General features: G+C 45.3%; 1 protein-coding gene across 6 annotated transcripts in view; it reads right to left on the reverse strand.

Annotated features, from left to right (window-relative positions):
• Positions 1–9,232: 9,232 nt before the first annotated feature.
• The window catches only part of LOC149865150 (meiosis-specific coiled-coil domain-containing protein MEIOC-like), a 36,833-nt gene continuing 28,958 nt past the window's right edge, over positions 9,233–17,107 (reverse strand). For all 6 annotated transcript variants that reach the window (XM_090047905.1, XM_090047907.1, XM_090047903.1 and 3 more), the window contains one exon: positions 9,233–15,846. In XM_090047905.1, coding sequence (XP_089904031.1) covers positions 15,590–15,846 — 257 coding nt within the window. In that variant the 3' untranslated portion in view covers positions 9,233–15,589. The remainder of the gene's footprint in view (positions 15,847–17,107) is intronic.

Consider the following 17,107-nt stretch of genomic DNA (forward strand, 5'->3'; position numbering starts at 1 on the left):
TTGCCCTGCAACTTCTATAGTTTCTATCATGGTGCCACAAGTTTTACACGTGACCAGATCACAATGGCAACACCGTTGCAGCACAGAGGAATTCGATAAAGTTAGTTAAAATGCTAATACAACTTCCCCCGGTCCCCGCTGCCTGCCACGTTCCTGAAGACCGAGCAGCAGTGTCTGGCTGTAGCTAGACCTCACGTGTCGCACAGTTAGTAAACTCTGGGCTCTGCCGTGGCCACGTGGTACCTTCAATGTGTTGCCTCAAGGGCAAAGGATACAAGTGACTGCACATGATGCAGGGAAATAGGGAACTGGATGCGGGAGGCCGAACTTTCACATCACTAAAGGAAAAACGGAGGGCGCAGAGGGTACAAAGCTTGAGGCGCAGGGTTCAGGGGGGAAGGAAGGAAAAGTAATAAGCTATAATACAACCATCTCAACTCCCCAGGAAAAGCAGGGCCCCAGATGAAAGGAGGGGAGTGGGGATTCCCAGATACCCCAGATGCCCCTTTAACCAACTTAAATACCCAGCTGCTTGCTAGGGGGAAGCAACCCAGCTCCCCTGTGGAAATCCCTCCCCGGGCAACTCACGACTCCTCCAGGGACTGGTGAGGCTGCACCTGTCTCCTCCGTCTGCCGAGGGCCCTCAGCTGCTTCGGGGATTTCCAGCCATTGGCCCACTCTTGACCCTGTGCACCATTGGCTTCACTGACCTGTACACCGGGTGCCCGGCCTTGTGCCAGGGTGGGAGACCCGAGCTGCCACGTACAGCTCCAGGGTCTCGGTCTGCACCCAGGCACCGACCGCCTCGTGCAGGGGAGGTTGGAGACCCGAGCTGCCTCCTGCGGCTCTGGGGCCTCGGTCCGCTCCTGGCCCCTCCGTGCACTGATCCGTGCACCAGGCACCTTGCCTCGTGCGGGGGACTGGAGGCCTGGGCTGCCTCCGGGGCTCCGGTCTGCTCCCAGACTCACCATGCACCAGCTGTGCACCGACGCCGTACTCCCTCATGGCAGGGCGGGGGATGCAGCCCCCAGTTGCTCCCCATTCGATGATCCTCTTCTGGGGCAACCGCTGCGCCCCGCTGGCCAGCTCTTCCTCACCCTCCTCTCCATCCCTCATTGCAGCCGCCCGTGTCTCGGGCACACTGCCTTTTTAAGCTCTCCGGAGGCTCCTCCCCCAGATTGAAGATGGGCCAATCAGAGAGAGGTGGGGTTAGTCCCCTCTCTGGTCCATCTTTTCACCTCGCCCCAGGGTAGAGCCAAGGCAAGCCTCTCCCCTGGCCTTCTCCGATTGGTGGGAATGCCCCATCAATCATTGCAAGCCTTTTTAAGCCGGTTAGCTGCCATCTGCAAGCCTGCCACAGTTTTATCACTCATTTTTAGCCACTGTTTATATGCTCTCGCTGCCTCTTACTTTCCATCTCCCCTGCTTGCCTTCCCCTGGCTCCACCTCCCCCCAGTGCATCGAGGCAAAATTGTTTGGACATTTTAATCTTAGCATTGGAGCCAGGATATTCTGCTAGTTTTTAAAAGCCTCCTTTCAAGCTCCACTGAATAAAACAGCGTTACAAGTCTTTCATGGGTGGATCTAGGATTTTAAGAGGGGGTGGGGGAGTTGCAGGGGGGAAGTGAGGTGCATCTTCATATATGAACACAACACATTTTTCTCCAGTTAAAAATAAACTAGAAGCTTTCCTAATATGCTCAGGGCCAAGGGCTGTATTACTCTGCTTAATATTGAAGCAAAAAACAGATATAACTTCATCATTTGAAACTCAGTCTGCAGGGCTGTGAAATAGGAGCTTCCTCACCAGGAGGAGCTAACAGACAGCAGAATTGCAGAACAAAAGGACGGCTTGATTAGCAAAACATTAAGGCCATTGAAAAGAAGAAACCTTGTTAATACCCGTGGAGTGAAGAGTTTAAAAGGGTTTGGAGACGTTATAATGAGCCATGAGGTCAAGCGACTCCCTCAAAACTGCCCGACTAGAAATGCTACCGTCACTGCTAGGCAGGTGGTTTTAAACTGCGGGTGGACCAGGGATCAAAGTGAGGTGCAAGTGCATTTCCCATGGATCTGCCCCTGATGCCTTCCCAGTTTTTAAACTGCCTTTACTGCTGAGAAAAAGAAATTACAGGGGAGTACAAAGTACTCAGGTTTCCTTTTTGCAGCTGTACTTCTTCCAGACACCCTGGCTGCAATGGCAAACCATAGGGAGCGAAACCTGTGAGCTGCATTCACAAGGTCAGGCCTACCACCAACCCCAAACTGAAGAGGAGCTGGAACTTATAACTCCAGTTTATGGTAGAAGAGAGACCTCCTTCCTCTCATTTATATTTCTATACGCTTGACTGGCCAAGACAGGCATAGTTTTCAGCCGCCATACAGCAGTAAGAGTAGCAGTCATATATAATGCAACCGGAAAAAGTTGCATTTGATTTTTAAGAAACCATCACCAATTTACCTGTGATCACATCCAGAAGGCTGACAACTTGCAATGTGACAAACGGTGCAATTACTAAGGGGACAACCACGTGTCCAAAAATACCTGTAGAAGATCAAATGTTGCAAGCTAAGCTTTAGAAAGCGCTAGGTATGAGGAAGAAAGCTGAAGAGCTGGTCGGCTCTACTGTGTTAAGGGTCTTTAAGACCTGCAGTAGAAGGCAATCGGGTGGCATTTAAAATGAGGCAGAATTTCTCATTCATGTTAAAGGATTTTTTATTTAAAATCAGTCTTATGGGGGGTGGGGAACACCTTGGAGAATTAAACAGAAGTTTTTAAACTAAATCAACTTTCCAATTCAGTTGTCAGCAACATTGTCCAGCAGCGAGCCAGAATGACGCAGCTGAGGTCCAAGGCAGAGCAGTGGCCTGGCCCTGGCCAGGGTGAAGCCCCGCTTCGCAGGACGCCGTCAGGACCCTCCAGCCTGCTGACCCCATCAAACTAACCCCTGGGATGATCACCACTTACATTGCAGTCAGTGCGATTAGTCCAATTTCACACTTGTTTCCAAGTCCTTTGCATTTTCTGCACACTCATGCCAGGCTGCTGAAAGTACAAAAGACTGTTTATTTGTTCAAAAGAAAAGGGAAAAAAAACCCCCCAACCCTGGCTCTCTGGGAATTAAAACCAGTGAAATACGCCTGTGTACTAAAAGTCTTCCTTCTGAGACGGCCACGCAGCATTTCCCCGACTATAAGTACTTATGCACTGCCCAGGCCACAGTTTACCACCCAACATTTGTTTCAGCCTCAACAAGGCGCATCGCGCTGCTAGCGCTGTCACTGATGCCGGGCTGATGATCAGGTCAAACCTACGCAGGAGGAGGACACCGAAGCCAGCTCAGCTCTGTGCCCATGAAAGCTGGCATAGGAGCGCATGTCCCAAATGCCTTCAGTGGCTTTTAAAAAAAGCTCGAGAGCAGGTGCCAAGTCTCATTGGTGGTGCAAGGTAGAAACGAAGTCGGCAGCCGAAGATCTCACTGCTGCCGTCTCCCAGAGGCACGGCGTGCCTAATGCATGGAAGTCGTCCAGTGGCGTGGTGGAAGAACAAACTATTTTGGGGCAGCTGTGCTGGAACAAACCCTGCTGCGGACGTACTGCGCTGGAAGACGTTTCCAGGGCACTTGCTGTGCAGGGCAAGGAAGCCAAAGGTTTTTCTCATTTTGCTATTTCATACGATGTGCACGAGAGGAAGCTTCTCACCGGGCCCCTTCAATTTAAATGATCGCCGCAATGATAGCAGGGCCCAAAACCCAAGGTCTGCTCGAGTCCCTCGTGACCATGTGCTGTGCTCAGTATTACATTCCTGGGGTGCTCTCCATACCTGGAGCATGTGGCCCATGCCCGTCCCAGACTCACCCACCAGCAGTATGCTTGAAGCATTTGTCCTCTGTGTCCTAAAGGGCGGAGCAGGGAGCAGGTGCTTCAGCAGATCGATATGGGCTCGAGCAACACTTTGAGGCCAAACAGTGCCCTTCCATAAAGCACCTGTAGGGCCCGGCGGCGGGGATTGTACGTCCGCCAGAGGGGCCCATTTCTGCTTGCGGACCCATGCATCTGTCCCTGAAGCCTGGCAATAGATCCCATAAGAAAGTGCCACAGGGTACAGGGTGGCATAGGTTGCTCCGTGTACTGCCGAACCAGTCTGGCTACTTTACCTAATGCCTCGTGAAGAACGTGCTGGTGGGAAGGAAGGAAGGAGAGACAAATCATTAATATTAATAATTTTTCCTGCTAGCAAGCAACAGTTTGTTTCCTGGTGGAAAAAACTAAGGTACTTACCTTCAGGGTGCATCGTCCATGCACAGACAGTCTCACTTGTGGGTGTCTCCCGTCCTGGGCTTTGGCCAGAGATTTTTCTGCCATAGCCGTGCCTGCAGACTGCACCCCGCTTCCACCAGACCTGGCGTGCCTGGCCTGAAAGGATGAAGAGCAGCACATGCTTCCTGCTCCCCGGTTTGCTCAGTCGCAGAGCCCGATGGCAAGTTGGCTCGGAAGAAGAGGACAGAGGGTGTTACCTGTCAGCTCCCTGCTCTTGGGGAGCCCTGACACAGGGCGCAGACTGTCCGACTCACAAAGAATCCCTCCCCCACCCACCTAAACAGAAACTGATTAAGATGCAGTGAGAGACACACCTAAAACCCTCCAGATCAGGGTGACAGAAGTGCAACAACTGCTCTAGGGCTCATTTGCATCGGAGATGGGAACAGATGACCATTCATTTACATGAGAGATGGAGAACAGAAAGCCAGAAGCAGTGAATTCTGGGATCAGCAAAGCGGGGGAGCACTGCACGATGGGGAAGCTGTGCTCCAAATGCTGATCAACCCCCACACCCAGCTCAGCATTTATCAGACCACTTCTAATCTGGATTTAAAAAGGACTTTTCCTCCCCCCGCCCCCACCACACACACACACCTCTAAGCAGAAGTAAGTTTACTAGGCATCTCGGGCCGGACATTCCCGGTCCCACTAGCGGAGGCCTGTGTAAACTTAATTGGCTACAACTCGGTTGCCGGGTTAGGGAGTGCTGAGGCAATAACCGAGTCCGAGGGGGTACGGGCAACATTTGAACAATGGTACAGGGTTCATCACAGGGTCCAACCTGTTGGAGCTCTGTCCACAAGTGTTGCCATACTTTTCCCGAGACGACGGGTGGAAGTCCTCCTCACAACAGGTTATGAACACTCCAAGAATTGCCTTAAGTCTGTTAAAAAATGATAGTAAGATCTGGAAAAGTCATGCTAAGCTGAGGCTTGTTCACAGCAAGTAGAAATCCAAAACCCTGATGCTGCAAGCTATCTATTGTTTCTGAAGACACCAGGCGAGGTCCCATCAAGTATATCTGCTATCCACAGGAATGTCAAGCTGGCTCCCAAGTGTGTGTTTCCTGGGTATCAGTCAGGCTCCTGAGACGTTCCACCCAGATAACCCCTTGTCAATAGAAGCGACAATTTGATTTACACTATTGAGAATGCTTGAAAGAAGCTGAACTGGGGGTATAGACATCTGTAAAAGCAGCAGCAGTGTGTGCTGACACCACCCGCTTTCTCCTGGAGAGGCGGCAGGAGGCAGATCGTCTCCCTTCAAGGATCGTGCTGAGATCTTTGACCTGTCGGCTCTGCAGCCCGAGTGCCTGGGACTGGTGAGATCCCAGCTCGCTCCCTCTTTTCTCTTCTCTCCCTCTCAGCATAGATTTCTGAACTTGAATTATATTAGTTAAGCTTGAGCTAAGTTTCCCCAAATACTTAGTGAAACCAGGGTAATACTGTGACTGTTTGTGTTTGCTTTCCTTTGCATGTCTGTTACTACTAGTGTTGTTATATATTTCATCTACTTTGCAATAAATAACTTTTATAGTCAAACTGGCGGTAATTGGGTATATTTTCCCTTCTTTACTTCTTTCCCCACTTGCTCTGCAGCAACGCTCCTTTTACCTAAGCTAAAGATCCCTGTGAAGCCCAAAAATACTGTGGGGTCCACTCATCAAGAGGCTAAAAGACTGGGACGTGCTGAGTTTGAAACACATCAGGGGATCAGCTTGTACAGGCTGATTGACCCAGTTTGGCTCAGACGTGCCCTAATGAACTGAACGCTGGCCCATGAGGGTGTCATCTGGACACGCGGCTGGATTCAGGGGTCTTCTGTTTAACTGTGTGCTTGTGTCTGACTGTGGTTATTGTTGCTCTGATGAACTGATTCTTGGCATATGAGGGTGTCAGCCTGTCCATGCTGATCAACCCGGCCAGGTCAGGCGTGTCACGTTAATCTCTGTGTGTTTGCGTGTATGACTGATTTGGGGACTGGAGGAACCCAACCCCACTGAACTGAGTCCTGCAAGACAGCTCCGCTGGGGGTGAGGGCTTGCAGGAGGGAGAGATACAGCTCCGTATAGAAACACCAGTAACACAATAATAGAATTACCAAGACCCTAGCCCTAATAAATGAGCACAGCCCAAAGTAGCAAGTGAGATTCAAATGTGCATGGATAATACATTTAGGAGACCCCCCATCACAGGCAACTTCATTTTTTTCTTTCAGTAATTGTCCACATACACACGCTCACCGGTGGGAGACTCCAAAGCAGAGCCCACGCGCCTGGAGTTGGGTCTTGGCAAGCAGCAAGTGCAGGAAGGACCCGAGGATGCTCCTACCCTTGGGGAAGAGCAATCAAATCTGCAAGAACAAACTGGGGAATGACTGGCTGGATTACAATACTGAAGTCTCGGGACCAGAAAGCAGCACCAGGGCTGAAGCTCTTCAGTCATCTCATCCATCACCCATCCAGGCTGCGAGGTCTCTAGAAGCCCATCTCCCACATGAAAGCCCCTAGCCAGGCCGAGGCATGCTAGGTCCCTGATCTGATTGGTAACACAACGTGGGGTGGGCGAGTCGGGCACAAGCCCAGGTGCCTGTTCAGTAGCAGTTGCCCAGGGGCCCCGGGTGCTTCAGCAGCGGTCGAGCACAGGGCCCCTGCCCCACCGCTGTAGCAGAGGGGGTCGGGCAGACTGCTCCGGGCCAGCAGCAACCAGGGACTTTGCGTGCCTGGGGCAGGTAACGCTGCCTCCCCTGCCTTTGCCCCGCTCCCATAGGGTTTAGCTCAGGTCACCCCCCCACTCCTGTTTTACCCAGGACTTAGCACCTCCTACCCGGCTTTGAGTTATACCTCTGGGCGGAGAGAGGGAATCCCTGTTTCTGGTAGGAGACCTGCCTTTACACCTCCGTTGAGGCTGGCGCAAAAGGGCCGATCCCAATGGCTCCGAAGCACTCACTCTACACCCGCTGGCTTAAGGGACCAACCACCTGAGCAGCTGTTAGAGATATTTGTCTCCTGCAGGCAGAAAAGGGAGGAAGCCTGGGGGGAGCCAAGCTTAGGGAGAGGTTTTATGCATCCTCCTGCAGTAACATCAGGAGTTGCTTGGTGGCGGGGGAGGGGACAGAAATTCTAGGAAGAGGGAAATACCGACCTTCATCGGCACCTTGCATGGACCGTTTGTGAGCAGGGCTCCCAATCGAATTCAGGGTGCTGTCGGACAGTACAATTTGCACATGCTATCTCCATGGAAGGTTATGCAGTATCCAAGTTAGCGCACACGTGAGACAGCAGCTTCTCCGACCTGCACAGCTGACTTGCTCCTAGAGGGCTGATGAGCAGGGATGTGGCTAGGAGCTACCACGTCTGCCCGGCTCTGGTGGCTCCCCTGGGGCTGCCTGCTCTCCCACAGTTCCCCCATGGCTGGCCAGCTCTCCAGTTGCATCTGTCTGGGTAAACCACCCACATAGGGGGTGGCACTGGAAACAATGCATCCTGGGATGCTGGAGGACCATAAATTGTCTTGGCCCTGTGGAGCAGACTGATGTTACCGCAACACAAACTGCCAGACACTCCTCGCCCAAGAAATTCAGAACATGCTCAACATCTTTTTCTGCTGTGATACACTTAAGACAGACATGTCTGTGTATTTAAAACACAGGGGAAGGGTACTGAGGCAGGAAGTTGTCAACATTTTCACAGTTCTGGGGAAAGAAAGAAAAAACCGAAGAGAGGGATTTACTTACTCTACCAGAAAGGAAACATTGGAAATGCTAACCCCTGAACCTCAAATGTTTTCCACCCTGGCATTGTAATAACTTGGCACAGGATGCCCTAGACTGGCTAACTCTTGCATTGTGAATCTCGCGCCAGTAGAAAATTCAGACTAGCATAGAATGCAAAATAATATCTCAAATTCAGTTTTTTAAGTACTGCATATAAAATAAAAGCAAAAGGGGTCATAAGAGAATGAATGACGAGGCAAGAATATGCAATCTAACAAAACTAGAACCTGGATAGTTCAGCTGTATCACACGCTCTCACCATTCAAGTGCCAACTGTCCGGAGGCCTGAACCTTCACGATGGCCCCAGACGGACGTGTGGGTGGGTCCATGTAGAAATCCAGTGTGGGATTTATGCAGGAGGGAGCTGGATGCAAGATAAGGATCCTAGGTTGTCAGCTTCCTAGGCAGGCTCTGGGCCTCCCGGTGGATTTGTTTTGCACAACGCGATCATGACCCTGTGTGGGGCTTCTGGGCACTACGAGCATTTATACATCTACATTTTTGTGCTGGGATGCACTAGAGACCCGGTGCAAGTCTGTCCCACACGTGAGCCGACGTGTGCTGCACCGCGTGAAGTTGTAGAAAAATGCAGCTCAGCGTGCAGAAAGTGGCACCGGCGCGCTTTTCAACTAAAACTTCCTCGATGCGTTTTAGTTCAAGAGTGCGCCGCTGCCATTTTCTCACGTGCATTTTGCCACTTATACCATTGCATGCGCCACAATGCTGGGCACTTTTAAAAGCAGTGCAGACAGGTACGAATGCCTGATCTGCAGTGGAAACTGATCTGTGCCACACTGTAAAATAATTACAGTTTGAGACACCCGTCACATTCCTGAAGGCTACATTTTTTGCCGTCAGGCCACTTAAAAGGGAAACAACAATGGGATGAATGGCGGCTACGTGGGTCATTCGCTAACACTTTTTCCCTTGGCGAATTTTCAAATCTCATTACTTCACTGCAACTTGCATCTTGGAAAGACTCTCCCATTTCCTGCGCGTGGTTTTACATTTGGAAGCTGGAATAACAGATGATCTTCCTGCTCTGGCCCGTGTAAAAAGGAGCAATCCCTTGATATCAAATCAACAGCTCCCACTCCCCTTATCATTTACTGAAGTCATAAAAATCACAGTGACTTAAAATATGAAGTACTTTAATTATTTTCATAACTGCAAGTGTTATCCAGAACACACAACAGGTCTTTTCAGTGCTGAATTACAAAACAGGAGGGGGAAAGGAAAAAAAAAAAAAAAAAAAAAAATCACATGAAGGACAGCAGCTGATAATTAACATAAAGTTCAACTGAACAGAACAATGGCTGTAACTATTTATTAGGCACATACATACAACATAACTGATTCTTTAAATTAAAAAAAACCCAAAAAAAACCCAATTATATATACACAAAATACTGGAAAATTACACTGGCCGTGATTTATTACAGAATTCCTTTACATCTGAGAATTTCATACATGTAACAAACCTTAGCATCTCTTTCTGCTCTTGGACCATTTTCTTAACATGAGCTGTGTGCAACTGTACACCGCTCACACGGTAGGCTACTTGACACGAGTGAATACAATCCAGCCCCAACCACGAGGCATCCTGGTGGTCCCATGTAATACAAGCGATTTACAGGAAAAAAAAATGCCACTCAGGTTCACAAGACGAGACATACTCATTTCCTACGGTAGCAAAGCATATCCCAAACAGAAATCTGTGTAGTATAAATAACTTTTTTTTTTTTTTTTTTTTTTTAAAGTTTAGTGTTACACAAGAGGTAGACGTAAGATTTTTGTAGCGTTCGGATATCCACAGTCATCTACAGAAAGACTGAAAACCAGCCTAAAAATCGGCTATGATTAAAGTCTTGAATAACTAACACATGACATCTTATCTTTTTAGCTAAATTGTACTTGCACATATTTCTGTTGGGTCCTCTAAAACGGAGCACCTCGCAAAAACTCTCTCTCGTCAGCAATATTTCACTAGCAGTGTAAAAATCTGTTTTTAATTTTAATGAGTTTGACCAACATGTAAAAGATATACTTTGGACACCAAACAGTATATTAAAATATAGACACTATTAATCTTTTTATATTGGTCATAAAAAATAAAAGTAAACTTATTTGTCCCCATATATATTGGAAATAGCCTAATCTTGTGAAAAAACTATGCTCATTATTACTGTGCAAAAACAAGTGTTAAACCAGTTGTATTATATACAGTAAAAAACGTAAAGCAACCTTTATCTGGCAATGGATTTTCTTAAGTCGACACTGGTCTAGTCCTTCTCTCATTCTCTATTCTATGGTTTTTAAAGCTTATTGGCAAATAAGCAGCAAAGAAGATTTAGAGTTCCAGTTCCCCCGTTTAAGAAAAAAAGCTGCTATAAGCTGGTTTACCCCGTTATTTTATTTTTTTTTTTTTACTTCTAACAACAAAAGTTAAATAAGTACATTAAAATGCATCTTATCTTGCACCATTAATTACAGTATTGCTAATAAAGAAAGACATCACCATGTTATATATAAACCAATTTTGACTGTCCCGTCAGAAAAAAAATAAATAAATAAAAAGCGTTTGTTAAAAGCAAATTGTAAAGCAATTTATAATATAAAGTAACTTCATAGATGCACAATTTTGCTTTTCATAATTGTATACAAACGTCACAAAACCAAAACAGTGCTGGTGATTGAGACGGATAAACTGCACTGGAGACAAATCAAGATCTTACCATGGTAAAGGCTGTATTTCTCTCCAGGCAAATCAGTATAAACAAGGTGCAAAATTCTCGGCCGCCTATAGACTCAACTCAGCCAAAGCATGCAGAGAAGGTGCATTCCCCAGCTTTACACAAAAAGCCAAGCGCGTCTCCAATTCCAGCGTGTTACTGCCCTGCGGAGACTCACAGCACCGCAGGGAATGCATATTTTTCTGGAATTTCTTGATACTGAACAGTCAGAGGGGAACTGCAAAGCTTGCGTGCACAAAGCGATGACATCTCAGATTCACGTCTCAGGTCATAAAACAGAAGGCTCGACTGAAATAAAAAGCTGGCAAACCTAATGACTTCCTTGGAAGCAGGATTGTACCCGTTTTCTATGGAGCTGAATTACGACTCGACATACAGTTTTAAGAGGTGCTTGAAATGTAGCTCTACTGCGATCACATAAAATACCTGCGTTGTGCTCCCTGCTGGCTTTCGGTATGGGGGTTGGTTCTTGCAAAATCTGGCGTGGGCAAGTCCTAAACTGAAGCCTTAAAAAAAAACAAAAAAAAAAAAACAGTGATGTCTTCAAAAATGGAGGGAGAGAATGAAGAAAAAAAAAAAAATTAATGCAAGATCATGAACAAAAAACAAACAAACAAAAAAAAACAGGCTCTTCATGCCTGGCTGAAAGCAGTTCTCTTATTTTTAGGCTGCTCTCTTAAGACATCGCAGCTTCCCCAGAACAGCGAGAGAACAAAAACCAGCTTTCAGAGGAGGGCAGAAAATGACACATGCAATCTTATGTTGGGGGAGGGGGGGTGGTTACTGGTTGAAGTGGTTTTAATTCTTCCTTTCAGTAGTAATACAACCCACATATCTAAGTTTGTATCCTCACTCCAGTGACAAGCAGTAGCTGTGGCCTCTCATAACCCCTGAATCCCGAGTCAAGGCAAATGCTAGGATTTCAGGCAGAGGAGAACCAAGGATTAGAGAGGCATCAAGTAAAAAACAGAACAACAACAACAACAACAATTAGCTTTGTGCTAAGTGTAAATCAACCATTTGGGACATTCAGCCCATCCACAATCACGTAGAAGACATGATTTCTAACAGCTGTATTGTGGCACACGGAGAGGAAGAGCAGCAGGATCAACACGTGGGGAGCATGAGACTGGTACAACCCTTCTGGATCGTGGAAGTCTTCCCTGTTAGGACACGGCTTCGCAGGGCAGTAATTCTCCTTCCTTAGCAACACAGTAATTAGTGACAAATAACATTGATCCTATCAGTAATAGCTGTATAGTAGTTCTGTCAAAATAGCTCAAATCGTCACAAGAAGTTTAGGGGTGCCGAGGAGAGGTGGAGGTACAGCCACGGGCACGAGCGTGCTCTTGTTGCAGTGGGCCGAGCAGATGCTCCCCGGGGGACAGCTAAGACAGAACCACCACTGGTTTCACTTCCGTTACCAAACGGCATTTGGCTTGCGATCTTCAAGCCTATGCTTTATATTGCATTGATGGGTTGGGATCTTCAAATAGCAAAAGTCATCTTTATTTTATCAAAATACATACACCTGTATTGTAACAACCCCGATTTGAAAAAAATCATTTTCTAAACATCCTGCACACTTACAATTGAGAGGGTTCGTATTATTCGGTTGCTCTCAATTAGTGCTGGCAGCAAATCTTTCCTCCCATCTCATCCGAGTCTAATTGCGCAAGCCAATCAAATAAAAAAAAACAACTCTTTCCAAGATGGGTGGAAACGTTGCAAAATGGAAATTTCACCATGTGTTTGTTTCTTTTCCAACCAAACCCAAACCACCCCCAAACATTGTGCAAATCAATGTCTAGTTTAATCAAGACTGCAGTCTTACCAACTCAATCCTGCTTCCACCGAAGTCAAAGAATAGGCTTAGCCGCAAAGCAAACAAGGTAGCAATACTTATTCTCGCGGAGACCTGGCCACTTACGTTAATCGTATTTCACTGCCACATGGAGCACTACATCACCTAGAAATACTAGGTGCGTTCAGGGGACTGCTACCCTGAATGCAAACTAGTCCATTTACAAAAGACTCATTTTCCCCTGAAATAGGAGCGCATGGGATACGTCACACACAGAATTAAGACATTCTAGCAGTTCCGTTTTGTTGTCCGCATTTCTATTGCTGCTATTTGTTAGAGTATTGCCAGAAACGCACAGAAAAATATTTCCATGCTAACGTGTCCATCGCATACTTCATTTTTATGAAGAAACAAGCAGATCAAGTCAAAACAAATTAAGCAAGCACACTGGTTGCCACCAAGATTGGTTATTAATACGTTTGACTTGTGGCAAATCTCAACTGCTAGGGTGCTTTACAGTTGTTAAAAGATCCCAATATCTGGACAAATCGAACGTTATGCAAGAACAATATTGATATATGCTACTTCTTAGCTATAGTCAAGTGCAGCTACATTGTAACCCCTTTAAATGTATTATTAAATTGCAATAGAAAGCCAAAGTGAGCATACACAGTTACCTACCGTTTTTGAAAAATAAGACTGTTAAAAGGCACATTAACTATATTAGGAACCAATTAAGACCACATTCCTTCACGAGAATAAACAACACACAAAAAAAATACAAGGACTTAGTGCGTCCAGTACATTCACTACTACAAAACAATCCTGCAGAACTATAATCATTCTGTAAACAGAAATGCAAATCAAGACGTTCAAACTCTGATTTCCTGTTAATAATCATCAAAATCAAACACGTAAATTCCATTATTAACTCAAATACTGTAACTCGGGCGTTCTCTTAGACTACCAACTACAGCTAATTTCTCACAAAAGCCTATTTGACCTTCTGAAATTCATTTGTGCAAATAAAACTGCACACGCACACATGCAGAAAACCCACCACGCACTGCAGTGAACTAGTTCTCTTTAGAATGGACTTCTAGGTTTAGACTAATACTGAAAAGATATCTAGTTGAGCTGAACTGGGTTTTCCTTCCAAAACATGGAGCATAGCTGCAATCAGATTCTGCCTTCTTTATTTTTCTTTTCTTTTCTTTTTTTTTTTTTTAATATATCAGCAGGTCAAAACGAGGCTTCTTCTACAAAACTGCGCATTCGTTGCCTCATCCCTGTTAATAACGGTACTAGGAAACTACGTCTGTTCTGGGGAAAAAAAAACAAACACACACATTCACAGGTCCAAAACTACAGACTGTCTGAAATATTTAGCAGGTGCATATATGTGGAAACAGGATTCTGCATTTACTCATAAAGTCAAATTCAACATCATAACATTAGGAACCACAGATCAATTCTCTTCTGGAGTCTTTCAGCCTTTCCTGCTATCCTCAGCATAATTATTTTTAAAACATGAGCTGTTCTTCAAAAGCTGTCCATCAACATACTAACACCTAAGACATTACTTGGTTATTAGTACATTTTAAGAGACAATCTAACATTAAGACACGATTGTTAAAGCATTAAAATACTTATAATTAGTGCAATAAGAACAAAACGTGAATTACTCTTCCTTTTCTAATTCTCACCCTGTACATTCACATTGATACATAACACTTCTGATTGTCTAAGCCACAGGATGACGACTAGCAATAGCAATTAAATATATGAAATCTTCTCATGCTAAAACAAACCAGTTAAACAGCTTTGGTAACCTAGTATATAGTTAGCTTTATGTAAATATTTTGCAAACATCTCTTCCCCCAAAAAATCCCTAAATACCATGTGTATATTTATATATAATATACATATTTCCTGAGTAAATCGTTAATTATGATTATTAGGAAGGTTTGGCAAAAGACCCAACGGTATGTTACTAAAATAGATTTTTAAATAAACATACAATTAAAACATCAAAATAAATATGGAATGTTTCAGAAAATTATAGTACCATAAACGTATATTAATAACCACATCATTTCAATTAAGTGCATACTTAGATTATATTGTTACTCTTTTTAACCCACTGAGGCATCAGTAAATCTAAATTTTCTACTCCTGAGTGATAAGTTTATATCACCTGCAAACATCTCTCCTAATGTAACATTTAATACAACTCTAAAGTCTCCATCATTTTTTAAATCTAAAATTTTGTAACAAAGACTACTCCGTGGGAAAATTTGGTTTAGATAGGCAGCACAACTTGCTGAAGCATTTCATGTACCCAACATTAAACACCGATTATTCTCATCAGACTTTTGACAATTACCTGAAAGATTAGACAACCTGTCACAATAACACCACGTAAAAAAGTGTGGACCATTCAGTGTGGAGTGACAGGATAGAAAATTAGATTATTTAGCAATCACTTTGGCACTTAAAAGAACTACATAATGATGCAAAAAAAAGGCCAACAACTATAAAATAACTCTTAAATGGCATTTCTAAAATAGGATACATGGTATAACAAATGAAAAAAAGTTCCCCTAGCCACTCACTGGTTACTCAGTTGAAGACTTGAGTCATAACCAACACAGAGCTTTGGGTAAGTGGTCAAGGAAATGCTCAGCTCCTGCCTAGTTCCCCTTATTAATAAAATCCTTATTTTATGAAGTAGACACTGCAATATACCAGCAATATTAAAACTTCAGTAACACTGTTACAAGTAGTGTGTGTCACAACACCAGAATCACAGTAATAAAACTGCAGTACTGATCGGGTATGTTATTCTCATTTTGTATAACCTAGCAAAAAAAAAGGTCTAGTACATTACAATGCACTTATTCCCTCCCCCCACCCCCCTTTATTTTTTTGCTTTTATTCAAAAATCTGCATTGGTTCTTCAGGTTTCTCTTTTCTGCTTCCCTTGTCTTCGTGTCCCACAATGTCTTTTTCTTGCGTGCTTGCATTCCTAGGACAAAGCTCTTGTAGCACCCTTTCAACCTCCTCCTGTTTTACAGGACTGCTCAAGGAGGTTTGCGGTAGAGTCATCTGCAACGCGCACCATAAAGCAGTACGAGCCTTGCGTGTGGAGACGGCTAATTCTTTGATGGCAACTGCCAGAGCAAGGACACCTACAAAAGGCAAAAATACAAAGCCAGGTTACAACGGTACTTTTACATAAGCATGCCAGTACCCACGGTCCAGACAAAGTCTTCTGAATTGAACCAACAATTAATACTAGACTAGAGAGAGGTAGTAAGCCGTGTCAGGTCTGCAGTCGGGCAAAACGTGGGGCAGAACGGCACCTGTCTGCAGTGTGCCACCCATGCCCTGCCTTCTACTAGAATGTCATTTTGCTCAAAAAAGATTGCATTTGTTACTGCAGAGCAATATTTCAAATACGTCTTTTAGACCAGGACATATCTATACTGGCTCCCTGGCAAGGCAGTATAGATATGTCCTGGTCTAAAAGACGTATTTGAAATATTGCTCTGCACTAACAAATGCAATCAAAGGCTAGTCAACTCGCTCCTACTCTGCCTGCACCCAAGCCCACCAGAGTAGATGGCTGAATGGGGTCCTGAAGGCATGGCCCAGAAAAGACCCCAAGTCACCTACTCGAGGTTGGATAAGCACAAATAAGAGCAAGTGCATGGGGCTGGATTCTCACGAGCTCTCCTGGGTACGGCGGTAGGTCATACAGATGTACCCGAAGCCAGATTCCAGAGCTCCCCCAATGCACGAGTTGCCAGCTACGCTCCCATTCCAGGATCAGTACAGCTAGTTACAAGAGTACAAAGCAGAAGTAGTAAATTCTTTATAGCAATTTTCAAGATGGCACTGATAACTTGTGACATCTGTGGCGATTCCTTTAACCAAGCAATGGTGATTTTGCTGCTAAGACAAGCCTCACCAGCCTTCAAACGCTCTATTGAACTTGATTAGTATTCAATTAGTGTACACCAATAAAAATTCAAATATTTCAAGTGTGAATCTTCTCATCCAGCAGTGACAGCAAGATCATCCAAGTTGACTCCAGTCACCAGAGGTCTCCACTGGAAACAGCCTAAAATATCCATAACAGACTAGGTTTCCTCTTCCTCCAGGCGTGCTCTCTCTCTGCTCTCCCCATCTAGGTTAGCAGCTGGACAATACCCGTAGTAAGCTAGTGGTGTCTTTACTGCTCAGGCTGTGTTAGGGAGAACTACCGCGAAGACACATGCCATCCAACTGTTTCCACTTTGAATGCAACGCAGGGTGATGAAATGTTGTGTAGTCGCTGTTAAAAATAGTAGTAGGCTTGCTTTGGGCACATGCCAAAAAGGAACCACACATCATGCTTTTAGCATGGAGCAGCACAGAGTGGAAGGAAGTAGACAGGGCATATTCTCA

The sequence above is a fragment of the Crocodylus siamensis genome, chromosome 5 (assembly GCF_052110815.1).
Source record: "Crocodylus siamensis isolate JL-2025a chromosome 5, ASM5211081v1, whole genome shotgun sequence".
NCBI lineage: Eukaryota > Metazoa > Chordata > Crocodylia > Crocodylidae > Crocodylus > Crocodylus siamensis.